The following is a 27,444-nucleotide window of genomic DNA, read 5'->3' as shown; positions in this document are numbered from 1 at the left end:
TGTGTTGAGACTCAGGTGTTTATTATTTCTTATCAGTAAAACAGTCTCACTACTGTGAGTTCTGCAGCTTTTCATTAGAAGGCACAGAATGGCCAACAATCTCTTGTTACAAGGTCTTTTACGACTAAACTACCCAATTAAGAGCTGACACCTAGATTATTTTCCCTTTTAACCCAATAACTGATCCCACAGAGCTGCAATGCCACCCAAATCCATGGAGAAGGAGGAAGAAGCAGCATGAAGAAGAAAGCCAGGATGACACCCTGTGCCCTCCATCTTGCTTCCATCCATAACACACTAAAAACCCCAAAACCTCAATTTCTCACCCAGTGATACACCTACCCTGCTCTCTCTATTTCACACTTTTGTGGGTTCCAGTCTATCTTGAAGTCCAGGAAACTTTCTCCATGAATGAGGGTCAGAGTCAGTGCTGCCCTGGGGGTCAGGGCGCCCCAGAGCAGACAGAGGAATTTTCCCAGTGCCCTGGGTTTCCACAGGTTTATATTAATTTCTTTGATTGACAACTCAATATTGAATTCAGGAGCCTGAAATATTTTTACAAGCCTTTCAGCTCAGCTTGCCTTCAGTTTAGAGAAGTCCTTCAGTGCAGGCAGTCACCTGCCAGCCTGCTGTGCTGGTTTAGCTTTCTCAGCTCTAGTCTCCAAACTGAAATATGGAAGGATCTCCAAAAGAAAAGAGGGCAGTGAAGGGGAAAGGGGCTTCCCTGAGTGTTGACTTCAAGTGGGAACTCCACAAGTAGTTGGAACAGCAGAGGAATTGGCCCAAAGAAATTTTCAGAGGTACCTGGCAGGGAAAGAGACAGCACTGATTAGAGAGAGAGATGACTGGCTTGGACAGCAGAACAAAGCAACTGGAAAACAGGAAATAGCATTAGGAAATGCTCCCCGTGCAAGAACAAACAAATATTTGTACAGGAGAATCTGCAAGTGGCACTGCTTTCCTCCCACACTGGGTACAGTTGCCAAAGTGATGGGCTCCCTCTGAGTAAGGCACATTTAATGTATGCACAGTGGATGGCAGTGTGTGAATAGCCCCCACAAACCTTGAAAATTAGATAAATTTGGCAATTCTGAATTTTTTGCTATCTGTCTGGACATAATGTGCACGAGAAGCTGAGAGTTCATTGGAGCGGAGCTGGTAAGACTTTCTGGGAATGTCTCTACAGCCATTTCTTTTCTTAGCCGAGGAGCTCCAGGCTCTGCATCAGCTTCAAGAAGTAAAACACACACTTGTCATACAGACACAGGGTGGACAACTTTCTCTGAGTGGGTGATTGAATGGATGGAGAGGCATCTTGCTGATTCTGGCAATAACACAGTCCTCAGGGGCTGTATTTGCCATGAGTTCATTGAAATATTACCCTGGGACCAGTGAAAGAAGGCCTGAAATTTTCTTATTTATTGCTGAACTGTATAAGCTTTACTGGAGAGTCTTCTAAACAGAGTCACTGGGTGGGACTCAGTTGTGAACTCTGAAAATTGTTTATAGTTGAAACAGACATGATGTGATGCAGACCTGAGAGATAGGAGGAGAATCCAGAAAATCTCTCTTGCCTGTCATGTGTGTAGCTTTAAGTTTACTCTCGTACATTTTCAAGTGGTGGCTTAATACCTATAAAATTATGGAAGGATGGTTTTGTTGTTTATGCATTTTATGGAGTCAATAAATAAACCTTAAGCAGAAGTGATTAAACCTGAAATGGCAGCGGGGAATTGCTGTATCTCTTCTCCATCCTCTGATTCATTCCTAAGTCAGGATTTACGACTAACTCAATTAAATACACACTTTCTGCATAATTGCCCATGTGCGAGCAGAAAGTAGTCACTTGTCAGGGATTTTGTTCATTTCTGGGTTGGCTGCCTGAGAACATAAGGAACTGGGAAGAAACTGTGGAATTACCCATAAATTTTCTTAATTGAATTGAGCATAAGCTTTCAAGCTTAAAATGAGAGCAAGGAAAACTTTCCAGTTTCCAGGCAGAGCTGTCTCCTTGCAGTTATTTACACAGTGCTGCTTTGATTTGCTGTTAAAAAATTACACTGGGGCAGAGATTAGGAATTCAAAGAGCAGTTTTGTAAGGAAAATGCCTCGATTTCATTCAGTAAGAGGAGATGTGTTAAAGAAGGGGGAGGAGGGGGGCAATGAGCAGGGCAGAGAAAAAGGGCTATTACTTCAGGCAGGTTTGAATATTCAGCCAGGGAAACCTTGAAGTAGAGCCTTTAGAATGTACTTTTTTACAATATTTTGGTGAGACAAGTGAGAGCATGTGGCCCTAGATGACAGGTCAGCCTCCTCCTTCTCTCCTCATCATCACCCATCCTGTGTGGTTCTCATTTTTTTGAGGAATAATGTTGAGGGGATTGTGTTTCTGTCACAAAGCTACTGTAAAATTTCTAATCCCTTGTTAAAAGCGACTCCTGAGCTCCTTTTTTCAGGATTTAAATGTGCTTCATGGAGGACATGTCCATCCTTTTGAAGTTTGTGTTAAAGCAGTGCTCTGCTGCCCTTTCCTGCATTTGGATGTGAGTTGTTAACTGAAATAACTGAAGAGATCTCTGATAACAGGAAAATGTACTTTAATACAAAAAGATACCTGATTTCTTTGCATGCACGCATGTTCATAGTATTATAATAGCTTATCAGAGATAAGGTAACTTATATTACTGACTTAAAATATTGGCATTTTTCATGAAAATGCAGCAAATTTTCTGTTCCAAATGGCATGTAATACTTAGGGGTAATATTACACCTTCTATTAAATATAATTTAAAATTAGTACCTGCAGCTTATAATATTATCCCCCACAGGATCTGTACATCGGTCCTAGTGTGACTTTACAATGTTTAATTGTATTTCAATTTGTTGATTTAGTCTGAAAATAAGTTTTAAGACTAATTTTAAGTATAAAGAAAGGAAAAGAAGTGTAGAATTTGTTGTACATATTTTTTTGTACATCTCTTGTCTTTTCTCTCTTGCCACCGTGAAATGTTGGTGTGATGTTTTATTTAAACTAGCACAGAATTTCTTTCAGTGGGTTCCAGATCAGTGTGCAAGAAGTGTAGCCAAAGGAGCTAGATGAGTGGTGCATCTTCCCCAGCCTGCAGTGCTGGAAGTTTTTGTGTCTTTCCCCGTAGTGTGTGCTGAGAAATCCATTCCTCACATTCAAACTTCAGCACCTGACAGTGGCCCGGCAGAGTGGGAGAGGAGGATGCAGTGCTGCTTGTGTGGTGCTTGGCAGCATCTCTGATCTGAGCCCTGCCTGCCAGGGCTGCTCAGCAGGGTAAAACACAGGCAAGGGGTGAATTTTGCTGCAGTGCTGCTGCAGAATTCCTGGCTCTGGGCTGAGGTTTGCAGTAGCACCAGCCTGAAGCACACACACCATGGAGCTCTGCATTCCTCCCCCTCCCGCCCAAGGCTTTTGCTTTTTTGGGGGAGGTGGTGGTTGTTTTTCTGTGCCTGCTGACGTCAACAAAATTGCCAGATGGCATTTCAATGCTTTGCAAAGAGACAGGAGCCTTTTATTACCGGGGTCACGTGGATCCCATTCATTTGCATTCCCAGAAGTGGGCTAAAGCTTTTGCTCACTCTGTAGGCAAAGAGTGCTCTGCACCTTCCAGGACCCAGAGGGCCTTCTGTGGGATGTCGCTGCCTTGGGAATCCTTTAGGGGATGCAGAGATGAAGGCTTCACTTCATGTTCATTTGGCTGATGTGGAAATTCTGAAAGTCTCTAGGCAGTTGTGCTGTGCAGAGGTTTTGTGGGTTTCTTTTTGAATGACAAAGGAATACTTCTGTGAATTTAGGGTAATAAACAGACTTAGGGTTTAGCTCTAAGAGGGTTACTTAGTCTCTCAGGCTCAGGTGACTCAGTAGCTTGTGGAACAAATGTGCAAGTCTAACAATGTGATAAATATCAGCAGAGAAGAGGAGCTGTCAGGGTTTAGGTTTTGAAGTTTTCAGGCTCCATCACTAGAGCTGGGCTGTGACATGATGGATGCATTGAAATGGAAGAGAGTCCCTTTATACCCCTGAACAGATGACTGGGAGCTCACTACCAGATGCACAAGATTAAACCAATTTACTTTGCTGTGCTTGAGCCATCTCCACAGCAGCTGGGCAGGGGACATGGCAGAGTTGGAAGGCCAGAACAATCTCTCACTGATGCTGCGACTCCAGTACCAGCCCTTGTCTGGCAACTAACCCAGGAGAGAGGGAGATTATGATGGGATTTTCAGTGGACCTTGGAGAAGTGAACCTGGAGGAACCTGCAAGGCTCACAGGGGAACATGGGAATGTTGGAGAAGGGAAAGCTACACTTGATTTTAGGTAGCATGAAGATTTCTGCTTCTTGCAGATCAGTTGATCTTTGCAGTAGTTTCTCAGGTTAAAAGGTGCTCCCATCTTTCCTTTCTGAGAAGGAAAGATGGGAGCATCTTTTATTTTTCCTTGAAGCAAACACAAACTACCTTTGTTGGAGCACATGGACTCTGTGGTGATGCAGAAAGGAGGCTAAATAATCTGGTTTTGCCATCTACCTCACAATTTCAAACTGAAACTCCCCTAAACCTGTCTGAGATTACCATAGGCTCCAGAATGAGCAATAATCTGAGCTCACAAACCAGGTTTTAATAAATTTCTCTTTTGTTTTCTGAAAGTTTCAGCTTTCAGATGTGCCCCCGTGGTGCATCCCTGCTCAGAGTACACTGCAGTGACAAAGATGTGTGCAAGTTCCCCAGGGCCACATATCTGAAAAAAAAAAATAAATGGGACAACATAACCCTATGATCTTTCCAAGTGTGAATATTTCATTCCTTAACAAAGTGCTGTTGAAAGGCACTTTGAAATGCACCAACTCCCCTTTCCTGCTTGATAAGCCATGTGTGAATACTGCTTACCCTTGTCTTACCAAATTCCCAGCTGTATGACATGCACTAAGGTCTGGTGATTTATCATGGTATTTGTGTATGTTAAGCATTGCTGTAATTCACATGCTGTTAAGTGGTCACAGAAGAACACACAAATAAATATACTGAATTATTGGACTCTTCAAATCTGGTGCCATTATATTCTTGACTAGGAAGTGGAGAAATAATTTTAAACTGGCTCAGAGCAGACTGGGTGATGTTGCAGAGTCCGAAGAGTAATAACCAACTTGACCCTGCTTTCATAACTCCATTCTTCAACTGGAGGAAGAAAATGCAGAGTTTCTTTAGGGCTGGCATCTCAGGGAAAGTTATTGCTCATGCTGTGCTCCCATAGCTAATTTAATTTCACCGGGGAGCAGCGAGCACGTCGTGATTCACAGATCATGGAGCAGGAAACAGCCTGTCAACTTCTAGGGAGCTGCAAGGGGGGAGAGCTGCTCAGAGAAAAACAAAAAATCTGTTTTGGGAGGGAATTCAGCTCATGAGCACAGCAGGCAGACTTCAGTTCTGCTGTGACTCCTGGTGAAGTCAGAGGAGTCACTCTGCAAGATTAATTTGCCCCTCTGTTTTTCAATTTGTAAGGTCTTGAGTGCAGAGGAGTCCTGTGGTGGATTAAACACAAAGCAAACAAGCAAAAAAAAAATATCACTCTTCTCATCAAGAATCAGAGGCTTTTGAGACTTCAGTTTGAACGTGTCCCTTCCATCCCAAATGAGCTGTATTCCACAGCCTGACATCAGCTTGTACCCAGCTGAGGACATGCAAATGTGAATACTTTGCATCTTTTTGCAATTCAAAAAGATCAAAAAGAAAGAAAGCTGTTTACACTAAGATGCACGTGGAAATATTGCTTTTTGTGTGTATGTGTGTTGATGTTTCTTTATTAGCATTTTAATCTGCTTTCATTTTCTACCTTCCATTATTATTTCTATGTGGATAACTCTCAACAGCTCTTTTTGGGGGGGGGGAAAAATGCAGTAAACTTCAACCAAATTAGAAAAATTAGAATTTTTTCTAATTAGATTAGGAAATACTTTCATGCTGAAACACTTCACAGTTCCAGGTAGAGTTTAGCATCTGCAGCAGCTCTGATAACAGACAGAAACAGAAGATGGGGAGAAGTGAGAGGCATGTATATGTTAACCTTATGTGTTGGGCTTATTTCTCTGAAAGGAATTCTGCTTTCTTAATACAAGCACTGCATCTATTGCTGGGGAGTTTTGTGTTCCTAGAGAAACTTCTGCAATCCTTCTGCTATGGAATATTTTAGTATGAGAGTCGGTTCAAAATGCTATGAGGCTCCCTCCACCTCCTCCAGATGCAGCAATTTCTTTGTTGTTTGTACAAGATCTGCAAGATTGTTGGAAAGAATGTGAGCAGTGAGAGATTACTGAGCTAATATATTAAAAACCATGGATTAAGATCTTTTTCCTCCCAAATCGATGATGGCATTTCACAGGCACAGCAGAGCTACAGTCCTGATTTGAAGGAGGAGTAGTGCCATCTGGTGATCCACGGGAAAGGCTTTTCTGCACCTAAAGCGGCAGGATCATAAAGGATGATCCCTGTGTAAAGAGTTCTGCTCAGTTGTAGCATGGCTTTTACCTCACACCTTCTCCTGAGGCACTGACTCACCTGGAGCGGTCACCTGGCACAAGGTGTGTGCTCATTTTTGGAAGTATTTGTGCTCCAGCCTGGCACAGCTGTTCAGACTAGGTCTGAATGTAATGTTCTCACTGCCATCCCCTTCTCCTGGTCTGATTTTCACAGTGCAGCTGGATGTGCTCACATCTGTGCTGCCTGACCCTGTCTCCTGCCCTTCCACCTTTCACCATGCTTCTGACCCTGTGAGAGCCTGGTGGGCAGGCAGAGACCCTCAGAGAGAGGAGGGACAGTTTGGGCTCCCTTGGTCCATCCCCTGGGAGCTCCCAGTCTGCCTGGCTTGGCTCCTAGGCAAGGCTGAGGCTGGGTTCCAGCCCAGAGCTGCTCCCTGATCTCCTGCCTCATTATGTCCTGTCAGTAATGAGGGGCTGGCGTGCGGATCACAGAATCACAGAACTATGAGGTTGGAGGAGACCTCTAAGATCATCGAGTCCAACCTATGCCCTAACACCTCAGCTAGACTGTAGCGCCAAGTGCCATGGCCAGTCTTTTTTTAAACACATCCAGAGATGGTGATTCTACCACCTCCCTGGGAAGAGCATTCCAGTACTTTATTATTCTTTCAGAGAAAAATTTATTTCCTAATATCCAACCTATACCTTCCCTGACGTAGCTGGAAACTGTGTCCTCTGATTCTGTCAGAGACCAACCCCACCTGTCTGCAGCCTCACTTCAGAAAGGTGCAGAGAGCAATAAGGTCACCTCTGAGCCTCCTCTTCTCCAGGCTAAACAGCTCCAGCTCCTTCAAATGTTCCTCACAGGGTTTGTGTTCCCAATCCCTCATTGCATCTTCTGGATGCACTCGAGCATTTCAACATCCTTCCCAAACTGAGGGGCCAGAAATGGACGCAGCACTGAGGTGTGCCCTCACCAGTGCCAGGTGCAGGGGCAGAATGACCTCCCTGCTCCTGCTGGCCAGTCCATTCCTAATCCTCACCAGGGCTGCTGCTGCCTGGGGGGAAGCTGAGTTCAGCTGCTGCTCTGGAGCCATGTGGGCTTTTCCGTGGCTGGCAGCTTGGTGCACGGGGAAAAGATTGTCTTCAGTCAAAGGTGGGTTCATTAATTGCTTGTACAGAGCTAATGGACCTCCTTTTAGAGGTCCTCCATTAGCAGAAATAGTTACTGTGTGTGCTTAAAAGCCTGCCCATGGACAGGTTCTTTTTTTAAAAAAATATTTTGTGCACATGGTGGAATGTCCTTTGGATGGTTTCCATTTAGGCTGGTCACATCAGCAAGCCCTTAAAGCATTTTATGTAGGGTCAGAACATGGTTTTGTCTTGTTTGACTGGTTTCAAAGTATACCCAAACTCACACAAAGCGAGTTTCAGAGTTGAGTGTGAAGTCCTATTTGTAACATGTCTGGTTGTTTGTAGCTGGCACGGGCCTACACAAAACATTAAACAGTCTTTAGAGACAGGTTTTGATCTGCATTTTTTTCTCAATTAAAAAATAAGACCAACTAAATGTTAATTCATTTATTTCCAATCAATTCCCCTTCCCTTATTTAAACTGAGGTATTAACATGTGTGTGAGGTATATTACTGTGGCTCTGTATAGAGTTTAATAATTATATAGTTAGTAATTATTATAGGCATGTTTATATCATGCCAGAAAAGTGCCATCCTAATGGAAGGCATCTTTCCTAAAAGGCCCAAGAAGTGGGTACTCATCATGTTGCCTTCTTGTGCCACCTTGATTTTATTGATTGGAAACCAAGAATGTTTCTTTGATCTGTCAGTGCATAAAAGGGCAAGTGCATAAAAGGATTGTCCATAATTAATTTGGTTGGGTATTTCATTTTGCTGTAGCATCATACAGAATGCTTCAGCTTTACTCTCCACAGCAGTTGTAGCTTGCATTAAAAGAGAAAATGGATACAAATAAATTTTTACTTAGATTAAGGTTAGTCTTCAGATTCTTGGAAAAATGCCAACCTGTTGCACAGTGAGCATTATTGATATGCATTTTCTGCTCTGTGTTAGCTAGGAATGACAGTAATTAAAAGAACAAATCATTTAAATGAAGTGATTTTTCTTTCTAGAGAAGCTTGTTTCCTAATGTTGTTGCCAAAATCTCTCAAATGCATTAGGAGAAGAAGGAGGGTGTACTGAGAGAATTGATCAGCAATTTATGTCTTTGGTTCTTTTGCTTTAATGGGATAAGTGGGATATCTGGGGCCACTGGTAAGACTCAGATGGAAGCAGTCAGGAAGATCCTGGAGCATTAGGAAGACACAATCCATATGCTTCATCAGCTGATCAGCCAGAGCACCGTATGGCAAACAGTCCAGCATGTGGTCTGCTCCAATTTGTTAACAAATATGTCACACAGAGCATTGTGATGGGAGCTGCACGTGACTGCTCACCAAGGTCAGGCCTGTGAAGTCAAGTGTTTTCTTGTGATTAAACTGGTCTTTTATCTGTGTTGCTCTGAGCTTAACCCCTCAAAGTTAAACTGATTTTTGGGAGGATCTTTTGCTTCAATACTCTGCCTTAGATCACCAGTGTTAACAAACCTGAATATTGAAATTATTTTGGAGTCTAATCCATTATGGATCCCACTTAATTCAACTGTGAGCCTCTGACAACAAAGGACACACTAAGCTTCTGCAGAAGTCTAATAAATAAAACAATGCAAATATGGGCAGCAGGCTGTTCTTCACAAAGAGAAACCATAACAGTTTTAAAAAAAAAAAAAAAAAACTAAGGAACTTCCTTTCATCATTTTCAAACTAAAGATTTAAGTTTTGAGAAGTTGACGCAGTTTCTTGTTCCTATCTTTTAATAAAACTGTCCTAAAATTGCTGAAGCAAAGCCAAAATAAGCCCTTTCTGTCACCAGCAATTCCAAAACAAATAATTTTTCTGTCAGTACAAAATACTTTTTGTGTTTGCCTGAAGTTGTCAGTGCACTCAGAATCCTTGAGCTGCTGTTTCTCGTTGGTGAGGACACCACACTGTTCTCTGTATTAGAGAGCTCTGGGGCAGAATCATGTGATGATAAATCTCATCAGCAAATAGCCCAGTACTGTGTGCACCAATTAACAGCATCAGTTCTGAGCTAAAATGTCAAGTCTCTGTGTTGATGTATCTTCCCAAGTCTTTGATTTTAGATGGTAAAACAGATTTGTGTGTTGACACTTCTTTTCTATACCTCCTTATATAAAAAGTCAATTAGGACTTTTAATTCCAATTTTTTTTTTCAAAAATTCAAACTCCTTACAAAAATTCAGTTGAGGCTTTTAACCTGTCTGCCAGGACCTATTTAGTGTACCTACTCAGTGGTAGTAAGTGCTTCTATTGCACTTACTGATGCATCATCACTGCTTTATTACTGCAGTAGATTCAGATGAACTACTGAAGTTCAGCTTCACAAGGATATTTAACATTTTAAAAAGCCCCATGTGCAACCCACAGTTTATTTTTCTTTCCCTTAATGTCCACATCGAAGCAGAAAGCATAACTCACAGTGGAGATAGAAATCATTGTCAAGTGTGGTTGCCAGCATAAGCACCAGTGCTTCATGATCTGTGTCTGTTTTCTGGTCTCTATGGCTCTGTTGCCTTTTGTAAATGAGAAGCTGGTGCTGTTATATTTAGATGTGAGTTTGAATCTAAGCTTTCGAAAAACACAGAAGTGTTTGGGCCTCATAAAATAGTGCAGACCCTGAGCCAGAAAGCCAGAGTTCAGTATGGGGAGATATTAATGATGCAGAAGTACAGATTGGGTCTATCTCTAATTAGAATTGAGAGGCAGCCAGGGTGTCATAATTAGGAATATTACATGCATTTTACTTTTTTCTTTTTCTAAAGTGCAAGTTAAGCACTGCTCACAACCTTAAATACACCAGTTGTAAGTAAGACTTTTCTTAGATTAAAACTGTGCACAAGACAAATCTGTCACAAGACAAATCTGTCACCAGCTACATGGAAGAAATTAGAGATTGCTGAAATGACTTAGAAAATCTTAGAGCCTTTAGCATCCAGTGTGTAGATTAAAGGGCAGAACAGCAGTCCTGAAAATGGCCATCTGATGCAGGCATTGACCTGTGGTTATCAGATGTCCACCTTGTATCTCAGCAGGCAATATTTTTTTTTTCTGTTTCATTTGTGACAGCAAAGGCAAAATAAGCCCACAGTATACACTAACCTTGTGTGTCTTTAAGTTGGTCCTTGCAGGTCAAGGATGAAGTAGGTTGAAAGCAGTCCTCAGGGCTTGCTGCTCTGTCAGTTTATATCTGTGGTAAGTGAAAAAAAAATATTTTAATATCACAGAAGGCATGCAGAGGATAGTGTTTTGTATTTCTTGTACATGAATTACTGGTTCTCTCTGTTCTGATCTTCATTGAAGAGTCTGCCAATAAATAATCCAGGAGAGGTGGGGGATTTTCACATCTAGTGCATGCTTAAATGTGACTTTTGCAGCTCATGGCTTTGGATGTTAGTAGCTTGTTCTTTAGAGAAATAATAGCTCTGCAGCAGCTATGATGAAGGATTTGGGGGCTGCCAGTCCCTAGGGCTACAGCTGGGGTTTTTTGAATGAGTCATAATACAAGAATCCAAAGCCAAGTGTTACAGAAAAATGATTAATTCTTTTCACAGAGGAGTTCATTAGTGACATAAAGTCATGAGGAAGAGGAGGAGGCATCTCTAGCACTCAGTGGCTATTAACTGGTATTAGTGTGAGTGCTTAAAGTCAGCAGAACTGAAATAATGCAAACCACAAGGTCTGATGGAGAAGAAAAAAATGCTGAAATTGGACCAATTTGTCTGCAGTGAGGCTCTCACTGGAGTCTGATGTGCAGAGGATTTATCCTTTTCAATGGGTGCAGAACATCACTGCACCTTTGGCTTCACAGAAAGCCTGTTCTTAAAAATGGACCAGTACATCTCAGTAGTGTTCATGGTCACTGGAGAATTTCATGGCAGCCTTCTGCTCTGCTGCTGCAGCATATGGGAAACATGGCCCAAGATATACATCTGGCTCCTGCTGTCATTTCCAAACCCCTGTTGGAATCCAGTAAGAACAGACTGAACATTAAGCGCTCTTTATCTACAGCTTCACTGATAATTACTTCCTAGTTTCTAATTTTTACTTATTCTGGTTTCCAACACTCATTCTTAAAACCTTATGAGGTTTGCTTTTTTTTAGTTTATTCTCCTATGACAACTCCTTTTTAGTAACTGAAAATATATTTGACACCCTGTGTAGCAAATCTTCATTCCACCCTGCCAATCTTTTGTCCTCATTTAGAGGCTGCATTTATTTGCATTAAAATTTTAATGATATTTGTTAATTCTCTTCTTCATACTGTTCAGCAGTTCTTAGTGAAGGGCTGGGATGGATGTGAATCCATGGATGGATGAGATGGATGTGAATAGCTGGGTTTATTTTCATACATATTTCTGCAGTTTGCTGCTAATTGTGAGGTTGCTTCTCAAGTTGCGTCCCAAAAGAGCCTGAAGTGCTTTGAAAGGGAGAAAATATGGCAGAATGTGGCTCCTTTGGCTTTGCTCTGGTGTAACTGAGACTGTCAAGTTGAGAATGTGGGAGGATTAGTTAGTACACAGAAGGCAGAGCAGTGATTATTGCTTTCAATGGATCTTTTTTTAACTCATGCTGTGAATTTGGCTGCTCTGTTTTAGTTCACCGTAGCATTAAAATAGCTCTCCATGCTGAGCAGGCGTGTTGGAGCTGTAAACTCAAACGAGTAGGATCACCGGGTATTAATAGATGGTTTATTCTTCCTCTATGTGCACCCAGCACCCCACTCCTGCTGGGTCCCACTTGTGTTGCTGCAGCTCAAGTTGAGGCTGAAGACAGTTGTCACTGTTTTCTGCATTTGAACACAAACTATCAGCTTCAAGCTACCAATTTGTGACCATCTGATGTACAAATTGGAGAACAATAATGTAAGACAATTGAGGACAGCCTCTGAAACACAGAATTGTTCTCCTTGGTCTGCGTTACTCAAAGCAGATTTGAGTCCCATTTAGAATTTAATTTTTCCCATCTGCTGTGCTTTAATTAAAAGCAATAATTTTTAAAGTTCCTAGTTTGGTTGGAGTGGCGTCTACTTTGTAAGTAATCAACCCTGACTGTGACTGACTCTGTGATCTGCTCTACATCATCAAGTAGTTCTTTGGGCTGGAGAGTCGTGATGTTTTAATGTTTTTAGGCAGCCAAATAGCACGGAAAGTCCCTTGGAAGTGGGTGACTGTGTCCCCAGGGCTCTGCTGAGAACATCAAATACCAGCGTCAGAGTTTCCACAAGGTTCGCAAGCTGTGACCGGCGGCTCCCAGCCAGGGAGCTCAGCCTGTGCTTTCCCCTCCTTCCAGGAGCTGCTTTCCCTGGATCCTCCTCATGGCATGCCTGATGCAGGAGGTCATCCCAACTGGCTGAGTGTCTTCACTTGGACTGGGATTTCCCGAGGAGCCCAGGGCAGAGCACATGTATGGCTGTGCCCCTTGCCACGCTGTGCCACCCAGCACGCCCTGTCCCTTTCCCTCTGCCTTCCAGGGTTTCCAGCTGTGCTCTACATCTGTGGCAGGAGGAAATGTGGAAAATTAAGCACCACTTGATGTCAGTACCAGTGGAGTTAGTTCATATGAGGTCCTTTCTGTCAGATATAAATGACAGGGATTTAATTACGTTGCATTGGGCTGTGTCCAGTATTTGCATCCACATGGGTTCAGACTTTCCTACTCTGTAGGTCTTGAAGCTGGACAAATCCAGTCCTCCCACTCCTTGAGATTATTTCTGCATCTTTCTTTTTACTGTTGCTTGGTTGCTAGTGACCACGAGGATATTTTCCTTCTCTGTGTGTGTAACAAATCTGGAAAAGCCTGCTAGGTGACCTGAAAGCAAGAACCCATAGCCTCCCTCGAAAGTTACAGACGGCACCAAAACTGCAAAACAGCTCCAGTGTGTTCTCTGTTTCTTGAATGTGATCCTTTGCCCTTTGGAATATTGTACACAGTGCCGGAGGACACGTGTGCACTGTGTAGGGGTGAGCACTTCCATGGTGGGTTTCTGACAACCCACAGAGGTCATGCAGGGCCAGCTTTGGTTTCATTTTTCCCAAGGACTTCACAACCAAATCTGGACATATCAGGGCAGGGAAAGCAAAAAAGGCCTTACTGCACCTCCAGTGCCTGCTGCAGATTAAGTGGTATCAGTTTACCAATAGTTTTTTAGGATGGATAAAAGACTCCAACAGTCTCCTTGTAAATGTCTGAACAATTTTTCTCAAACACTGAAATAATTCACCCCAGACAAATACCTGGCAGTGTGTGTTTCAGTCTGAGCTCTTTGGCTGACAAAGCTGTCACGAACTGAAAGATCCTGTAATGGAAGAAAGTTAGTCAGCTGTAACTGTGAGCCTGGTGAGTGGTGTCACCTAAGGTGTAGATGCAGGATGTGGGGATTGCAGCTGCCTCCCCAGACAAAGCCTGCTACAGACAGTGATACATTCCACAGGTTTTATAAGAAGGGGGAAAAATGTATTTCCTTCTCAAATGAGTGTCTCTTTCTTAAAGAATGGTGGTGTTGTCATCCTGGTTTTCTAAAGAAAGTAGTCATGCTACTCTGTGGCAGTTTCAAAGAAATGTGGCAGATGGGTAGGAGCAAGTTTCAGAAATTATTTTCTTCCTAGAAATTTTATGTTAGCCAGTGGTGGGATATAGGAGGAAGGTCCAGATCAGTGGCCTTGCTTGGTAGTAGTAGAAGAGTGGTATTTTAATATACTGAGGGATGACAGAGCCAGCCCTGCAAGAGGCTGCTCAATCCATGCACAGCCAGCCCCAGGCTGGGCTGCCTGCTGCTCACTCTGTGGCTCAGGGTTGCTTAGGAAAGGGCTCACTGCAATATAGGGAGGGGACGAAAATTTTAACTCTTTAATGAGACCCATTTCATCAGATCCTGCCTTTGCAGAACTACTTTGAAACACTTCCTCTGGCTGCTCTGTGATCCTTGGACTCTGGCACCTTCCTGGCATTACAGACACACTTGATGTGGCAGTCATGGCACTTTCTGCCCTGCAGATCAGAGTTCAGTGTAATTGCTGTCAGGTAGCTCTGCTTTGCTGTGCTGGTGCCATCCCCAGCATCTTGGAACCAGGATTAAAACTCAAATCATTGTCTCAGGCAAGATTTAGAGTTTCCTTCATTGTGGGCTCATCTTCTGTGCCTCTGTGTCTGGTTTATGGTTATGTGGCCCTGGGTGCTTTAAAGACTCATCAGCAAAGCCAGGGACTACATAGATGCCTTGGAAAGGATTTCTTTGATCAATGTGATGAGACAACAGGAAGATGCTATTTCCAGCCCTACCAAAGAGTGTGCCTTGCAGAGCCTGTGGCTGGTTGACCTCCAGAGAGCAGTGGAAATGCTGTGCTTCATTAAGCTGGAGAAAAGTCTCATAAACATCTTTTTTGCTCACCAAAGAAGAGAAAATCTGAGATCATGTGCTGGTACAAAATAAGAGAGAAATAAAAATAAAAATACTCAGTTTCTAGAGCTTTAAATAGAGAAAAGTGAAATGTGAAAGAATTGCATGCACGCTTTTTCCCTTAGTCATTCAGTGGAAGGTGGAGTAGTTAAGTCTGTGGCGCCTTTAAAATGATTCATTATTTCCATAGAAGCCAATTGATGTTTATCCTTCAGATTGCTCTGTGGACATTAAAATAATGGAGAATTATATTTGCTTTTAATTTTGTTTCCAGACAGCTTGGCCTGAACATTTATGATGTGACTTGGAAACCATATCAAATAGTGATTTATAGCTGCTGGTAATTGTGTGAAGATTGAAGATAGGCTGGATGCTGCTTTCCTTTGCTTTTTTTTTTTCCTCTTTGCCTCCCCCATTCTTTTGCTTACAGAGTGCTCTTGAGTGCAACATGGTGAAAGGCCAACATCTCTGCCTTCATTGCTTTTCCTCATACAAGCCACAGCAAATGAAGACTTTATTTCTCCCTAACATGAGGCTGTGTGAAATGAATTGTGGTTTGTGTTTGATAATTGGTTTGGGATTTTTTTTCCCCTTTGCATAAGTTTCGACTGGTTTTGTGTTGTCATGATAATCACCCCCTTTGTAGGATGGAGAGAGTGGTGGTTTTTAGTCAAGCTGGATGAGAATCATATGCAAAACATGAATGGGGAGGGGGAAGACTTTTCTTTGTGGTAAGGCATTTGTTGAGTGTATAGATGTCAAATGTGCTCCCCAGGTGAGCCAACACAAGTAGTTCATACCTAAATTTATCTATCTGGTCTTATGGCTCAAGGAACTTGTTATTCCTATTTTCCAAAATTCATTTTTCCTGCACAGTTTTATCTGCTTTTTCCTCCTACTGAGTAAAAAGCTATTCTTAGAGCTTTGTGCATAATATAATTTAACAGAAGAAAACAAAGGGAATTTTGTGGACTATCATAGAAAAGCCCAGTGAAGGTTATCAAAATTTTGAGAACTTTTCTAGTCATGTTGCAGACTCCAAAACAAATAATTTAAAACTAAAAATTTTAAAGTATATTAAAATTTTCCAGGATACTGTTTTCATATTGAATATAAGAGTGTTCCTTAGAGTTGTTTCCTGCCCTGACAAAAATCATCTGTGTGATACTGGGGCATGCTACTTTTGTGGTTTGATCCTGCACATGCAGCAGTGTGTTTTAGGTTTGTTTATTTTTTTTAATTTCTGTACATAAAAGGAAGCCTCAAAACATGCAGCAAGTGCATTTGGGCCTACTTAGGAATTCCAGATGCAATGTGGCCTAAACCAGCTGTTTTTCAGCATTGTAAGGAATTATTTTTTTCTTCTTATCTTAGTTAAAAATGAGCCTGTTTAGTTTTGCTTTTGTTCCCAGCCTGTTTGCTTTCTCATTCTCATGCCCCAGAGCATTTCAGTTTTAGTCACTGCATGACATTGCTGAAATCTGGGCTGGAATGAAGTCACAAAATGAACAGCAAGCCAGTCTTATCCAAAAGTCATGGAAGGGAACTGCATTCACAATTATTGGCATAGATGAGCAAATGAGCACTGACCATTGTGAAATTAAGTCCACCTTATCTTAGCTCCTCGTTGTTTTGTTTTGTTTTATCAAATTAGTTGTTTGTTATTGTTTGCAAATGTTGTTCATGCCACAATTCCCGAGTATCTGGCCTTGGAGCTTCAATGAGTAAAGTGCTTTGGAAAGAATCCAAATCCAAAGAATCCAAATCAGTTCATGCAGAGGCTATGCACTTAGTAAAAAACAACTTTAAAAGACTGAGCAAGGATTTTATCTGCACTTTTACCCTAAAAGAAGACTACCTGCATATCTATCTGTGTGCATGTGCATATATACAATACATATGCATGTATGTGATTACATTAATCTCAAATTTTCAGCAGTTTCCTCTCTTGCTTTCACATCACCACAATGATTTACACTAAATTCCAAGTTTCCTTGCCCTATAGGGAAACACATTGTCATCTGTTTTCTGAGTAATGGTCTGCAAAGCATATGCAGCTCTCTACTGTTTTTTAGCACAGACTCTGAAAAGTAAAATGTTTTAAAATGTTCTCATGCATTCAATTTGTGATATTTTTTTAGAAAACAATAATTTAAATGGCTGTAATTTTACCTAGTCAGACTAGTCTGATGGTGCTGTAAATTGACCCTGACATAGATGAACCATTCTTACTTTTTGACTGGGTCTTAGATTTAAGGCAGGGGTCACCAACGCACATGGCAGCACAGGGAGCTGGAAGCAGAAATCCATGGAGAAGGGCTCTCCCTCTCCCCCCTTGGTACTAATCATGGAAAACAATGCTGGCTGCTTTGCAAAATATCAGTACTGCTGCACAGAGCCTCTGCTTATATCCTACTGAGTCAGACTTGTTTACTTCATAGAAGTATTAATCTCTGCCTCTGATTGTCAACTACTCCAGGCTTAATAGAATTTCAAGTAGTGGATGACACAGTTTTGCTGAAAATATGAGGCTTCCATCACATTTCGAGTGATGTATTCTGCCTCACTCTCCTTTGGTCCATTTGCCATGGCTGAGGTTTAGATAATTAATTACTGCCCTCCCAAGCCTTGTTCTTTAACTTAAGGATTTTCTTTAGCATCTGCCAGAATCTTCTGCGTGCACTCCTGAGATGTTAAGCAATGAAAAAGCCATTAAGTTAAATTCAGGCATTAATTTTTTTTTTTCAGTAGGATGAAATGGTGCTCCAGTAGATTAAGCAGTTTCTGGTTTATGTTATTTCATAGCATGGCAGAGAAATGTGGGAAGAGGCTGGCTGGTCCTCTGGCTGCAGGAGAGGATGGTGAGTGAGGAAGCCCATCTTCTGGTCCTGCAGCTTACCTCAGTCTTTGCAAGAAGCAGGACATGAGGAGGGATCCATGGAGAGAAACATCTGTTTGCCAAGGGACTGATGTCCACGTTATGCAACTGGGAAGACAGAGGGAAGGGGTTTAGCTTTACTTAACTAATACATCATTTTCCTCAAATATGTTTTCTTATTGCCTGTAAAGGCTTTTCTGAGAACGAAGCAGTGTCAAGTTGTGTTACTCTGTTCTTTGTGTTTTGAGGTCCATGAATGCTGTCATGAGTCATTCCTGGCTGGGGCTTTAATCACTCTCCTTCTCAGTCTGACCAATTCTCCACGCTCTTTGCTTGCCACTCCAAGCAACTTGTACATTCTTTTCACAGACATAACTTCCCCATTAAGCAAACTATGTATTTTAGCTTTTTCTAAGAAATACATGAAAGCAAATTAGCACAAAATCTGCTGCAATGGTCTCTCTGGGAAACTGCACGTACACCTGCTACACCCCAAACAGGAGCAGCAGGACTGAGTTTATGTGTCAGAGACACAACAAAGGGAAAATGGTCACTCTTGGAGTGCCTTGAAACAGCAACTCCATGCAGAATTTATGGAGGGTTTTAGTGCACCAGCTAGTGGGGCTGAAATGTCACTTCTGCATTGAAATTCCATATGCCTTCTGCATTTTTAGTTGTTTTAATTCTCTGTGCATCCAAGTCTCACTGTTGTTTATTAGAGTTTAAAGATCCTCAGACCTTTGCAATTGTACTCTATAGCTGTCAATTCAAAGACTTGACAACCTTAAGGTTTAAACAAATCTACTTTTTTACTCCATTTCAGTTTTGGTATAGCTGCCCAATATGCAATTGCTTGGAGAAGAATGTTGTTGCTACCATACCAGAATACTGTAATTTAGTTGCATGGAGATATTTTACAAATCCCAGTATATGCTTAGGATTAATTTCATTTATCTGGGCCTAAGCACTGAACATTAGTTTTTCTAGATTAGTTGTTCTGTAGTTAGTACTCAGGCATCTCTCAGGAGAGTCTCATCCCATCCCAAGCCATGTCTCCAAAAAACTGTTTGTGCAAATAGGCCCTGGCTATTGACCACGTCTCCACAGGGAGCCTGAACAATTTATTCAGATGGGAAGAGTCAGCTGCAGATGGTGGAAACTGTGAAATCAGATATGATGGAATTCCAAAGTCTTTGTAGACTGATGATCGATCTATTCAGCATTGTTCTCTGTATTTAAAGAATTATTTCATGTTATTATTTTTCCACCTGCAGATGCTTTAGCAGAAGCTGTGAAGAGTTCACCACAGCTTGAGGCAGTGCCCAGCAGGTTGTTCACTGCTGTTTTCTCACCTGTATTATTTCTCTCGTCTTTAGTCTTCTGGCACAAGCATCACGGTGGACATCGCTGTCATGGGAGAGGCCCATGGGCTCATCACAGATCTCCTGGCTGATCCTTCACTGCCCCCCAATGTCTGCACGTCCCTGAGGACAGTGAGCAACCTGCTCAACACACAGCTGACCTTCCAGGCCATCCACAAGCCCAGGGTGAATCCCTTGGTGTCCTTCAGCGAGAACTACATCTGCTCCGACTCGGAGGAGTGTCCGGAGAAGGGAGAGAAACTGGCAATTCCCAAGGTGAGTGCTGGAGCCTGCCTCTCCCTAAAGGGATGTCATTGGGCTGTCAGATGTCACTGGGATTTTTGTGTGAACTGCCATCTCTTCTTCCTTCCCTTAATTAGAAAGGTGAAACCTACAGAATCACAGAATGATGAGGTGGGAGGAGACCTCTAAGATCATCGAGTCCAACCTATGCCCTAACACCTCAGCTAGACTGTAGCACCAAGTGCCATGTCCAGTCCTTTTTTTTAAACACATCCAGAGATGGTGATTCTACACCTCCCTGGGAAGAGCATTCCAGTACTTTATTATTCTTTTGGTGAAGAATTTCTTCCTAATATCCAACCTGTACCTTCCCTGACGTAGCTGGAAACTGTGTTCTCTACAGAAGTCAATTAAAAAGTTTCTATTGATGACCTTCATGTGCTTTGGATCAAGTCTAAACTGTTGTGTACCCCACAAACTAACAAAAATATCACAATCATTAGTATGACAAATACTGTGAGCTCATGGAAGTTGTCTTGAGAAGAAAAAGATGACAACCATAAATATAAATGTAATACTGCCTTGAAAAATGGCTTTATGAATGCTCAGGGATCAGGCAGGAAATAACCAGTGTTAACCACCCACACTTAGCAAGTGAACAGCTAGAAAGAGCACATCAGATTTGAAGTAGTGTGAATTGTAGGTTTGTTGCTAATTAGCTGTCCTGCAAGGCTTACATTTCATTTCTGAAACTAAACCAAAATGCTTTTGTACTGCAGCCTCCCTTGTAAAATTAAATATAGGCAGAGTACATTGCACAGTCAAATGCTTTTATGTTTTTACAGTTTAAATGGCACAGCCAGTCATTCATTCCAGCATTTCCAGGCATCTGAATTGCAACGCTCGTGATTCTTTTATTACAGCTTAGTGTGATGATAATTGCCACCCTATTTGTCTGTTTAGCAGCTGTATGTACAAAATGGATGTTCACAGGTTTTTAAGCACATTTCCCAGTTTATTTTAGTGACCATATCTATAATGGCTGTACCCCAGGCTCTGAGGGGAAGAGTTAAGTGGAAGAGCACTGCTATCACATGAGCACACACAGGGAACAGATACAAGTTTGCTGTTGCATAATACCCTATGAGGAGGAGAGAAATGAAGGATGAAGAAATGCGTTAATGCTACAGAGAACTAATTAGATTGAAGAATTCATTGACCTAAATATATCACGGTTCATAAAATAAATAGTTTGCATGTCTTTATTTAAAGTGTCTAAAAGCAGATATAGGACCTTCACCTTAACCATCTGACACTGAGCATTTTGTGTAAGGAGATAATGTGTTAACATATTTATCCGCAACTTTGAGCTTCAGAACCACAGATGTCTTCCATCTCATATTTCTTAACCCTCTGGCAAAGTCCAAGCTCTCCATTGCAGATATATTTATTTTAGTTCTTAGCTATAAACACTTCACTAGAACTTCACAAGAGAAACAGCTTACAAAATTATGGGATCTGCAACAGCAAATCTGGCTCCAAAAAAGATCCTTTATTATCTTTGCCTTCAAAAATTTGAAAAAAACATGTGAATCCTGTTATTTGGAGAAATGGAGGAGACAGGTGAAAGAAAAACGCAGTGGTGGTTAAGAAAAATCTGCTGTAAACAGTGATGCTTCCTCTAAGCTTTTTGAGACATCATATCCCAGAGCGTGCAAGTTTTATTTCAATGGATTGAGTAGATATGGCAGGGAAAAAAAGTTGGAGCTCCCCTGCCTTATTTTTCTTACAGACTTTCTTGGCTTGAATCTCTGATTCTGAGGACCCATGACAGTTTAAATCAGAGTAGTTGAGGTTGAAAGTGCATCTGGAGATTTTCTAGTCCAGTCCTGTCCCTCAGCTCATTGAGGAGAAAGTTTCTCTAGGCTCAGCCTAGATCAGGTTGCTCAGGAGGATGTCCAGTTGGGTTTTGAATATCTCCATTAATGTAGATTTCACAGCTTCTTCAGGCAACTTCTCTGTGTTCAGTCCTCCTCACAGTAAAAAAAAAATACTTTTCTAAATTTTAATTAAATTCTTTGTACTTCAGTTCTTGCTCCACTGCCTCTTGTCCTGTCACTGGGCATCCCTGCAAAGACCCTTCTCCTTTACACCCTCCCTTTAGGTATTTGTGTACACTGGTAAGATCTACCCTGAGACATTTCTTTAGACTGAGCAATTCCAACTCCCTCAGCCTTTCCTTTCATGACAGATGCTTCAATCACTTTTATGGCCTTGCTAACTTGTTTAAGTACCTTTGGCCACATCAGGTGTTGAACATGTGTGGCTATGGGGCTGTGCATATATAGATATAGATATATATACCTGTTTTTAAACTTGAGATAGGGAGGATGGTCCAGACTGTCGAAGCATTCAAAGCATTGGCTGTGTTTGAAATGAATAATCCGTGGGAGAACCCAGATTTAAAGGTGTTGTCAGGCAGAATGAAGCCAATGGAAGTGGTTTATTTGTGCATGTGCAGAGGTTTTGCAGCTGTACCAACTGAAGGGCCCTGGTTTCCCCACAGCGCTTACGGAGGAGTTTGCCTCCAGGACTGCTGAGACGAGTGTCCTCCACCTGGACCACCACCACATCAGCCACAGGACTGCCCACCCTGGAGCCAGCTCCAGTCAGGAGGGATCGCAGTGCCAGCATCAAACCTCACGAATCTTCTTCATCCAGGTTACACATTGCCTCCTCTCTCTTTTATCTTTCTCTTCGGGCAGATTTCTTTAGTTCTGTGTGCAAAATGTATTCAGAAATGCTGGCTGTGAACTGTGTTAGAGTTACTTCTTCATGTTTCTCTAAATGGATTTGACAAAGAAGCAGCATTCCCATTTTTTGTCAGGGTATGCCAAAATTATTCATATTATTGGGTAGAAAAATTAATTTTAAAAAAGAACTATTTATGTTAATGGAATGCAGAACTGCCCAATAAAATTGGAAGAAAGGCTAAGATATCTGGTTAAAGTTTTCTTGAGATGTAGGGGTTGCTTAGGTGGTTATTGCTCAGCCTAGAAAAACTGCAGCAATTACATCAGCAATTTCTAAGAACACACCTACTGATGTGGTCCTGACATTAAACCAGTTCCTAAAGCACTTCTCCATCTCCCATTCTTAGGATCTAATCCCTGAGCTGGAATTGTGAAGCACATGGTCCCCCTATAGAATGGAGAGAGAATTGCGTCTGCTCAGCTGCTTATAGCCAGCAGCCAGCTTGTTTGGGGAATGTGCCGAGATTTTAATAAAAGTTGTACTACCTCCACACCATGTCATTACAACAGGATTTCCTCCCTTCTGGCTCTGTGAATACTTTTCTGTTCTGGTCAGAGGGGAGCAGAGCCATCAAAGGAAGGTGGAGAGCAGCCAGTTGTGGTACCACCCTGTGAGAACGAAGTTGAGGTCCCCTCCCTACCTCAGCAAGGGCCATCACCTTGGGGCTGGTGGATGAAGAAGGAGTGTGGAAACACTGGGGAAAGGAAGATCAGAGTGAAAGCACTACGTTCAAGAAGAGAATTCAGAGCTGGGACATCAGAAGACTCATGTGCTTTTCTGAAATTCAAAATTTAGGGAAAGAGATAGGACCTCGGAAGGCCCAACATCACCAGTGTTGGCTGTTGGATAGATTGGGGGAATGCAGCTCCAGAGAGCAGCTTCCTTCTAAGGTTGGCCTTTCCTTGAATACCTAAATGTGTCCCGTGGATGAGGCTGTCACACAGGGTGTGGAGGTGCTCAAGGCAGCCTGCAGAGTACCCTGAAAGCCTCATGCAAGAAAAACACGTGGTTTGCCAAAGTTCCCTTTGTGAGAAGTCCCATCTGCCTCAGTAAAAGTAAATATAAGGAAGCTGTAACCAAATGCAAATGTTCTTCACTCCCAGACCTGTGGTTCCTGGGGTGCATTTGATTTATGCTGTTGATCCCAGTCTCACGTAGTGTGTAAGTGTCCCAAGATGGGAATCAGAGGGAGAGGGAGAGCAATTAAATGTTATTGTTGGTCCTTCCCTGTGGTTGTTATATAACTCTGCATGAGGAGCCAGCTAAGCAGGCTATCAATTCTTCCTATGTTTAATGTCATAGCCAGTGGTGTAATTATAGCTCTGTCAAGCCTCCCAGCCTACTGTTTGCACTCCTTCTTTCACAGTAGGAGAAACAATGTGTATTCCAGAAAGGGGGAAAATGAATCCTGCAAGTCTAGCTTTAAAAATTTTGGCTGACCAAGAGAGATCTGCTTTCAAGGAGAAGAATTTTGAGCTGAAGAGAAAAAATATATCTTGGTTATCTGCCACTTCCCTGTACCAAATTCAAGCACTCCACTGGTCACGGAGAAAGAAACATTTCATAAGTTGAACAGTAGGAGAGAGGCTGACACTGGAATTGCCCTGTGGCAGATTCTCTAGTTACAAAACATGCAGCTTGTTCCTCACAATGTGGGACATGACTTCTGGATTTCTGGAGTCACATATTTGCAAAAATCCCTCATAGCTGTCAGTTTGAGATTAGTTTCTGTATTCTTCCAACCCCATGTAATTGAACCTGGGTAGACATTATACTGGAAAAATAATAGAGCTTCCACATTCTTTCCCTCACCCGCTTTTATATCAAGTGATTCTCCTGTAGGAACTCAAAGAATATGGGTCAGAGATTTTTGGTTTGGTTTGGTTCATTTGGGTTATTTTACTGTACAGTGGGCCAGTGTGTTATATTCTTCATGACAATGAAAAAACAAAGCAAAACCTTTTTTTTTTAATTTTATTTTTTAAACATCTGTATTCTTTCTTTGCCTCACTTCATCACAGATTTTAAGAATTTGGGCCCATGAAGACAGCCAGCAAGTGTTTTTGTATGTAGTATTTTCTATTCCAAAACAAGATGTTTGCAGAGGTAACACAGCACCACATGCTTTTTTCTTTCAGAATGATTTTTTTCCTTCAAGTTTATTTTTTTCAAGCTCAGCTGGAGCTGTGCTACTTTAAAAGTCTGTCTTCAGCATTGAGTGTCATCTCATCCCTTGGATGAGAGGCTGCGAGGAGAAATGTGGAGCCTGGCAGACCTGTCCAGAGAACTCACAGCTTGATAAGAGCCAGTGCTACATCCCTGCAAGAAGCTGACATTTGATGGGTGTCATTCAGGAAACTCATTATAAATACAGTTTTCTTGCTGTGCAGAAGATTTTTGCCTCTTCTGGCATACAATTACCACCCAAAGGCTAAAATCATAGCCCATGCTGATGCAGAGGACTAACACTGCTCCCCACACACAAGGATATGTGCACTTAGATTCCTTCAGCACAAATTCCCTTGCACTGATGTCTCCAGGGTTGGAGAGGGGCATTTTTTGGGGAGTTCAGCAGGTATTTCACCTGGTTAGGGTATGAAGGGGCACACCACTAAGCACAGCCACACAGGATGCTTCCAGTCCTCCCCAGGCTCCTGAGTGCCCCAAGGGTTGTTGTGTGCCTGCTGTGGTGCCAGCAGCTGAGGACACTGGGTTTCCAGTTCTGCTGAGAACTTGTGTCACTTCTGGCTCTTTCAAGGAGGTGTTAAAAGAGAACATAAATTTAACTTATTTCAAGCCAACTTTTGAACCTCTTTGTGCTGTCAGAACAATATAATGAAGGCATCTTTGTATAAATAAGGCAAATATGTCTCAGCACTGAGGGAAGTCCAGCTTTAGACTGGCTGCATTGTAACTATTTTTGCTGAAGGTGGTACTGAGTGCCTCACAAACACCACTTCAGCCAACTCATGGATGTCATTTCCCTCACCAGATTTTGAGCTATCTCAGTATCACCTACTCCTTGTTGCAGCTCCTCACTTGATAAGATCTGCCATTAAAGAGGCTTTTTCCTGTGTTAAATGTTGCTTGTTTGTGCTCTGGTTTGGCAGCTCTGACTCGTGGAACAGCTCCATTCTGATGACAATCACCAAGAGCAGGTCCTTCTCCACCTCCTACGCCGTGTCCTCCACCAACCACCTGAATGCCAAACGGCAGAGCCGCCAAGGTGAGTGGCACCCCCAGCTCTGCCAGCCTGGCCTGACCGTGCCAGCAAATCACATGGGCTCTGCTTTCTTCATGGTGGAAAAAGCCCACTCTTTATTCACTTTTTTGTACAGTTTTACTGACCTCATGTGTGACTCCAGTTGGTCAGGAGCTTTCTTGCCAATCACTTTATTGGCTATTAACAAGTTGTTATTCTGTATTGATTGGTCACTCAAACCCCTGATGTGTACATGCAGGGAAAGTTGTTTGTGAGAGATAGTTTTCATTTTTCTATCTCATCATCACATTTTAAAATACTGCTATGTCTTCCTATTTTGGAAAAAACTCAAGTGTTTTCATATGTAGTTTTGCATCACATTGAAGTCATTGGTTTGTATCTGTTTATATCTTCAACACTGCACATTTGAAGTAGTTCTGGAGGACCTAAGTGCATGGATGTACTTAAATAATACTCTTTGTATTTTTATGCTTTTCTTATCTTGATTGTGAAAAAATCCTTGCTGTAGCAAGACACATTTTCTCTCACTTTTGCCAGGAAATGGCTGAATGTTGGATTATTGAAAAAAAAGTTTTGCTTTTTTCTGGTAATTTTATTTGTGTTTACCTTCCCTGGTAAATTACTTTCTTAAAAAAACCCAAAAGTACACACAACAAAAAATATTTAAATAGACCGGATCTCTGCCAGCAGGAGAAAGCTTGCTGTGATTAGAGACATTATTGTGAGAAGTACTGTTTAAATTCTCAGGACTTGGTTCAAATTGTTGAAAGACCATGTGTATTGCATCCTGTATGAGTTATGAATATTCCTTGGTAACGTATATCTCAAAGATGGACAACAATCCAGCTCAATCCCCTATGCAACTAATAGACTGTGAAATGTTTTTGAAGACACATTTTTGGTGGATGGAAAGCTGATATCTCAATGAATTCATAAATGTGAAACAGAGGTTTCCTGTATTTTAAAGCCATTTCCCTGTGTCATGGCCATCTGATAACGTTTTAATTGCTCTGAAGGCTGTAGTGTTCTGATCTCAAGATTGCCATTATATCCTACTTGCAATCATTGAATTAAGACACTAAATACATACCACATTTGCTGGAGAAATCCTCTTAATCAAAACAGAGATGCTGGATATCTCTAAACTACAGCACAGCAAATCAGATTTTTTTCATTTTTTAAACTCTTGGATTGTCAACAGTAAATCAGATTTTAGCCTCCTATCACAGTAAGTTTCTATCAGGGAAAAAACACTGGAACTGTGCATGTATATCTTGCAAGGATAATATTTCATAAACTTAGATCAACATATTGCCTTTTTTTAAGATAATTTTTGTGTCTGGAATGCATTTAGATAGGGGGCAAAATTCAAACATAAAACCCCTTCAAATTCCTAAGGCCTTGCTGTCCTTTGGCTTTGAAGCTGAATGTGGTAAATTAACTGGGGCTGAGTTCCTGCAAACTTCAGAACAGGAGCTAACTCAATTTCCATGCATTTCCTTTCGAGATAAATGAAGTTTGCACTTTTAGTCTCGTTTTGTCTGAGACTAGGAATTGTAAAGTGGATTCCAAGAGAAAGCAACACTTTGATTAAACACTGGATGCATTTCACCTTGGCAGTGGTGCTCAGATGGAGTAAGGGACAGAGAGAACCACACCTTGCTGGTGTTGCACATGTGGATATTTGCAGTTCCTGTGCTCTAGCTCAGGTGTACAGTACCGTGTGCTGCTGAAATGGTTGCAATTCTCCCTTAGTGAGCAACAGATATAGAAAAATCAACTCAAACTAAAGATCAAGGCCAAAATCTTTAAGAAATGGCCCCAGAAGTGCAGTATTTTATGTAATGAATGGCTACTAAAAATTGCTCTTTTGCT

General features: G+C 41.8%; 1 protein-coding gene across 3 annotated transcripts in view; it reads left to right on the top strand.

Annotated features, from left to right (window-relative positions):
• PDE3A (phosphodiesterase 3A) overlaps positions 1-27,444 on the top strand; it is a 204,042-nt gene that overhangs the window by 155,222 nt on the left and 21,376 nt on the right. For all 3 annotated transcript variants that reach the window (XM_058805102.1, XM_058805101.1, XM_058805100.1), the window contains exons 3-5: positions 19,305-19,565; positions 22,099-22,253; positions 25,457-25,572. In XM_058805102.1, coding sequence (XP_058661085.1) covers positions 19,305-19,565; positions 22,099-22,253; positions 25,457-25,572 — 532 coding nt within the window. The remainder of the gene's footprint in view (positions 1-19,304; positions 19,566-22,098; positions 22,254-25,456; positions 25,573-27,444) is intronic.

This window comes from Ammospiza caudacuta, chromosome 5, assembly GCF_027887145.1.
Source record: "Ammospiza caudacuta isolate bAmmCau1 chromosome 5, bAmmCau1.pri, whole genome shotgun sequence".
NCBI lineage: Eukaryota > Metazoa > Chordata > Aves > Passeriformes > Passerellidae > Ammospiza > Ammospiza caudacuta.
Note: the sequence above shows the minus strand (reverse complement) of the source record. Positions and strands in the feature narration are given on the sequence as shown.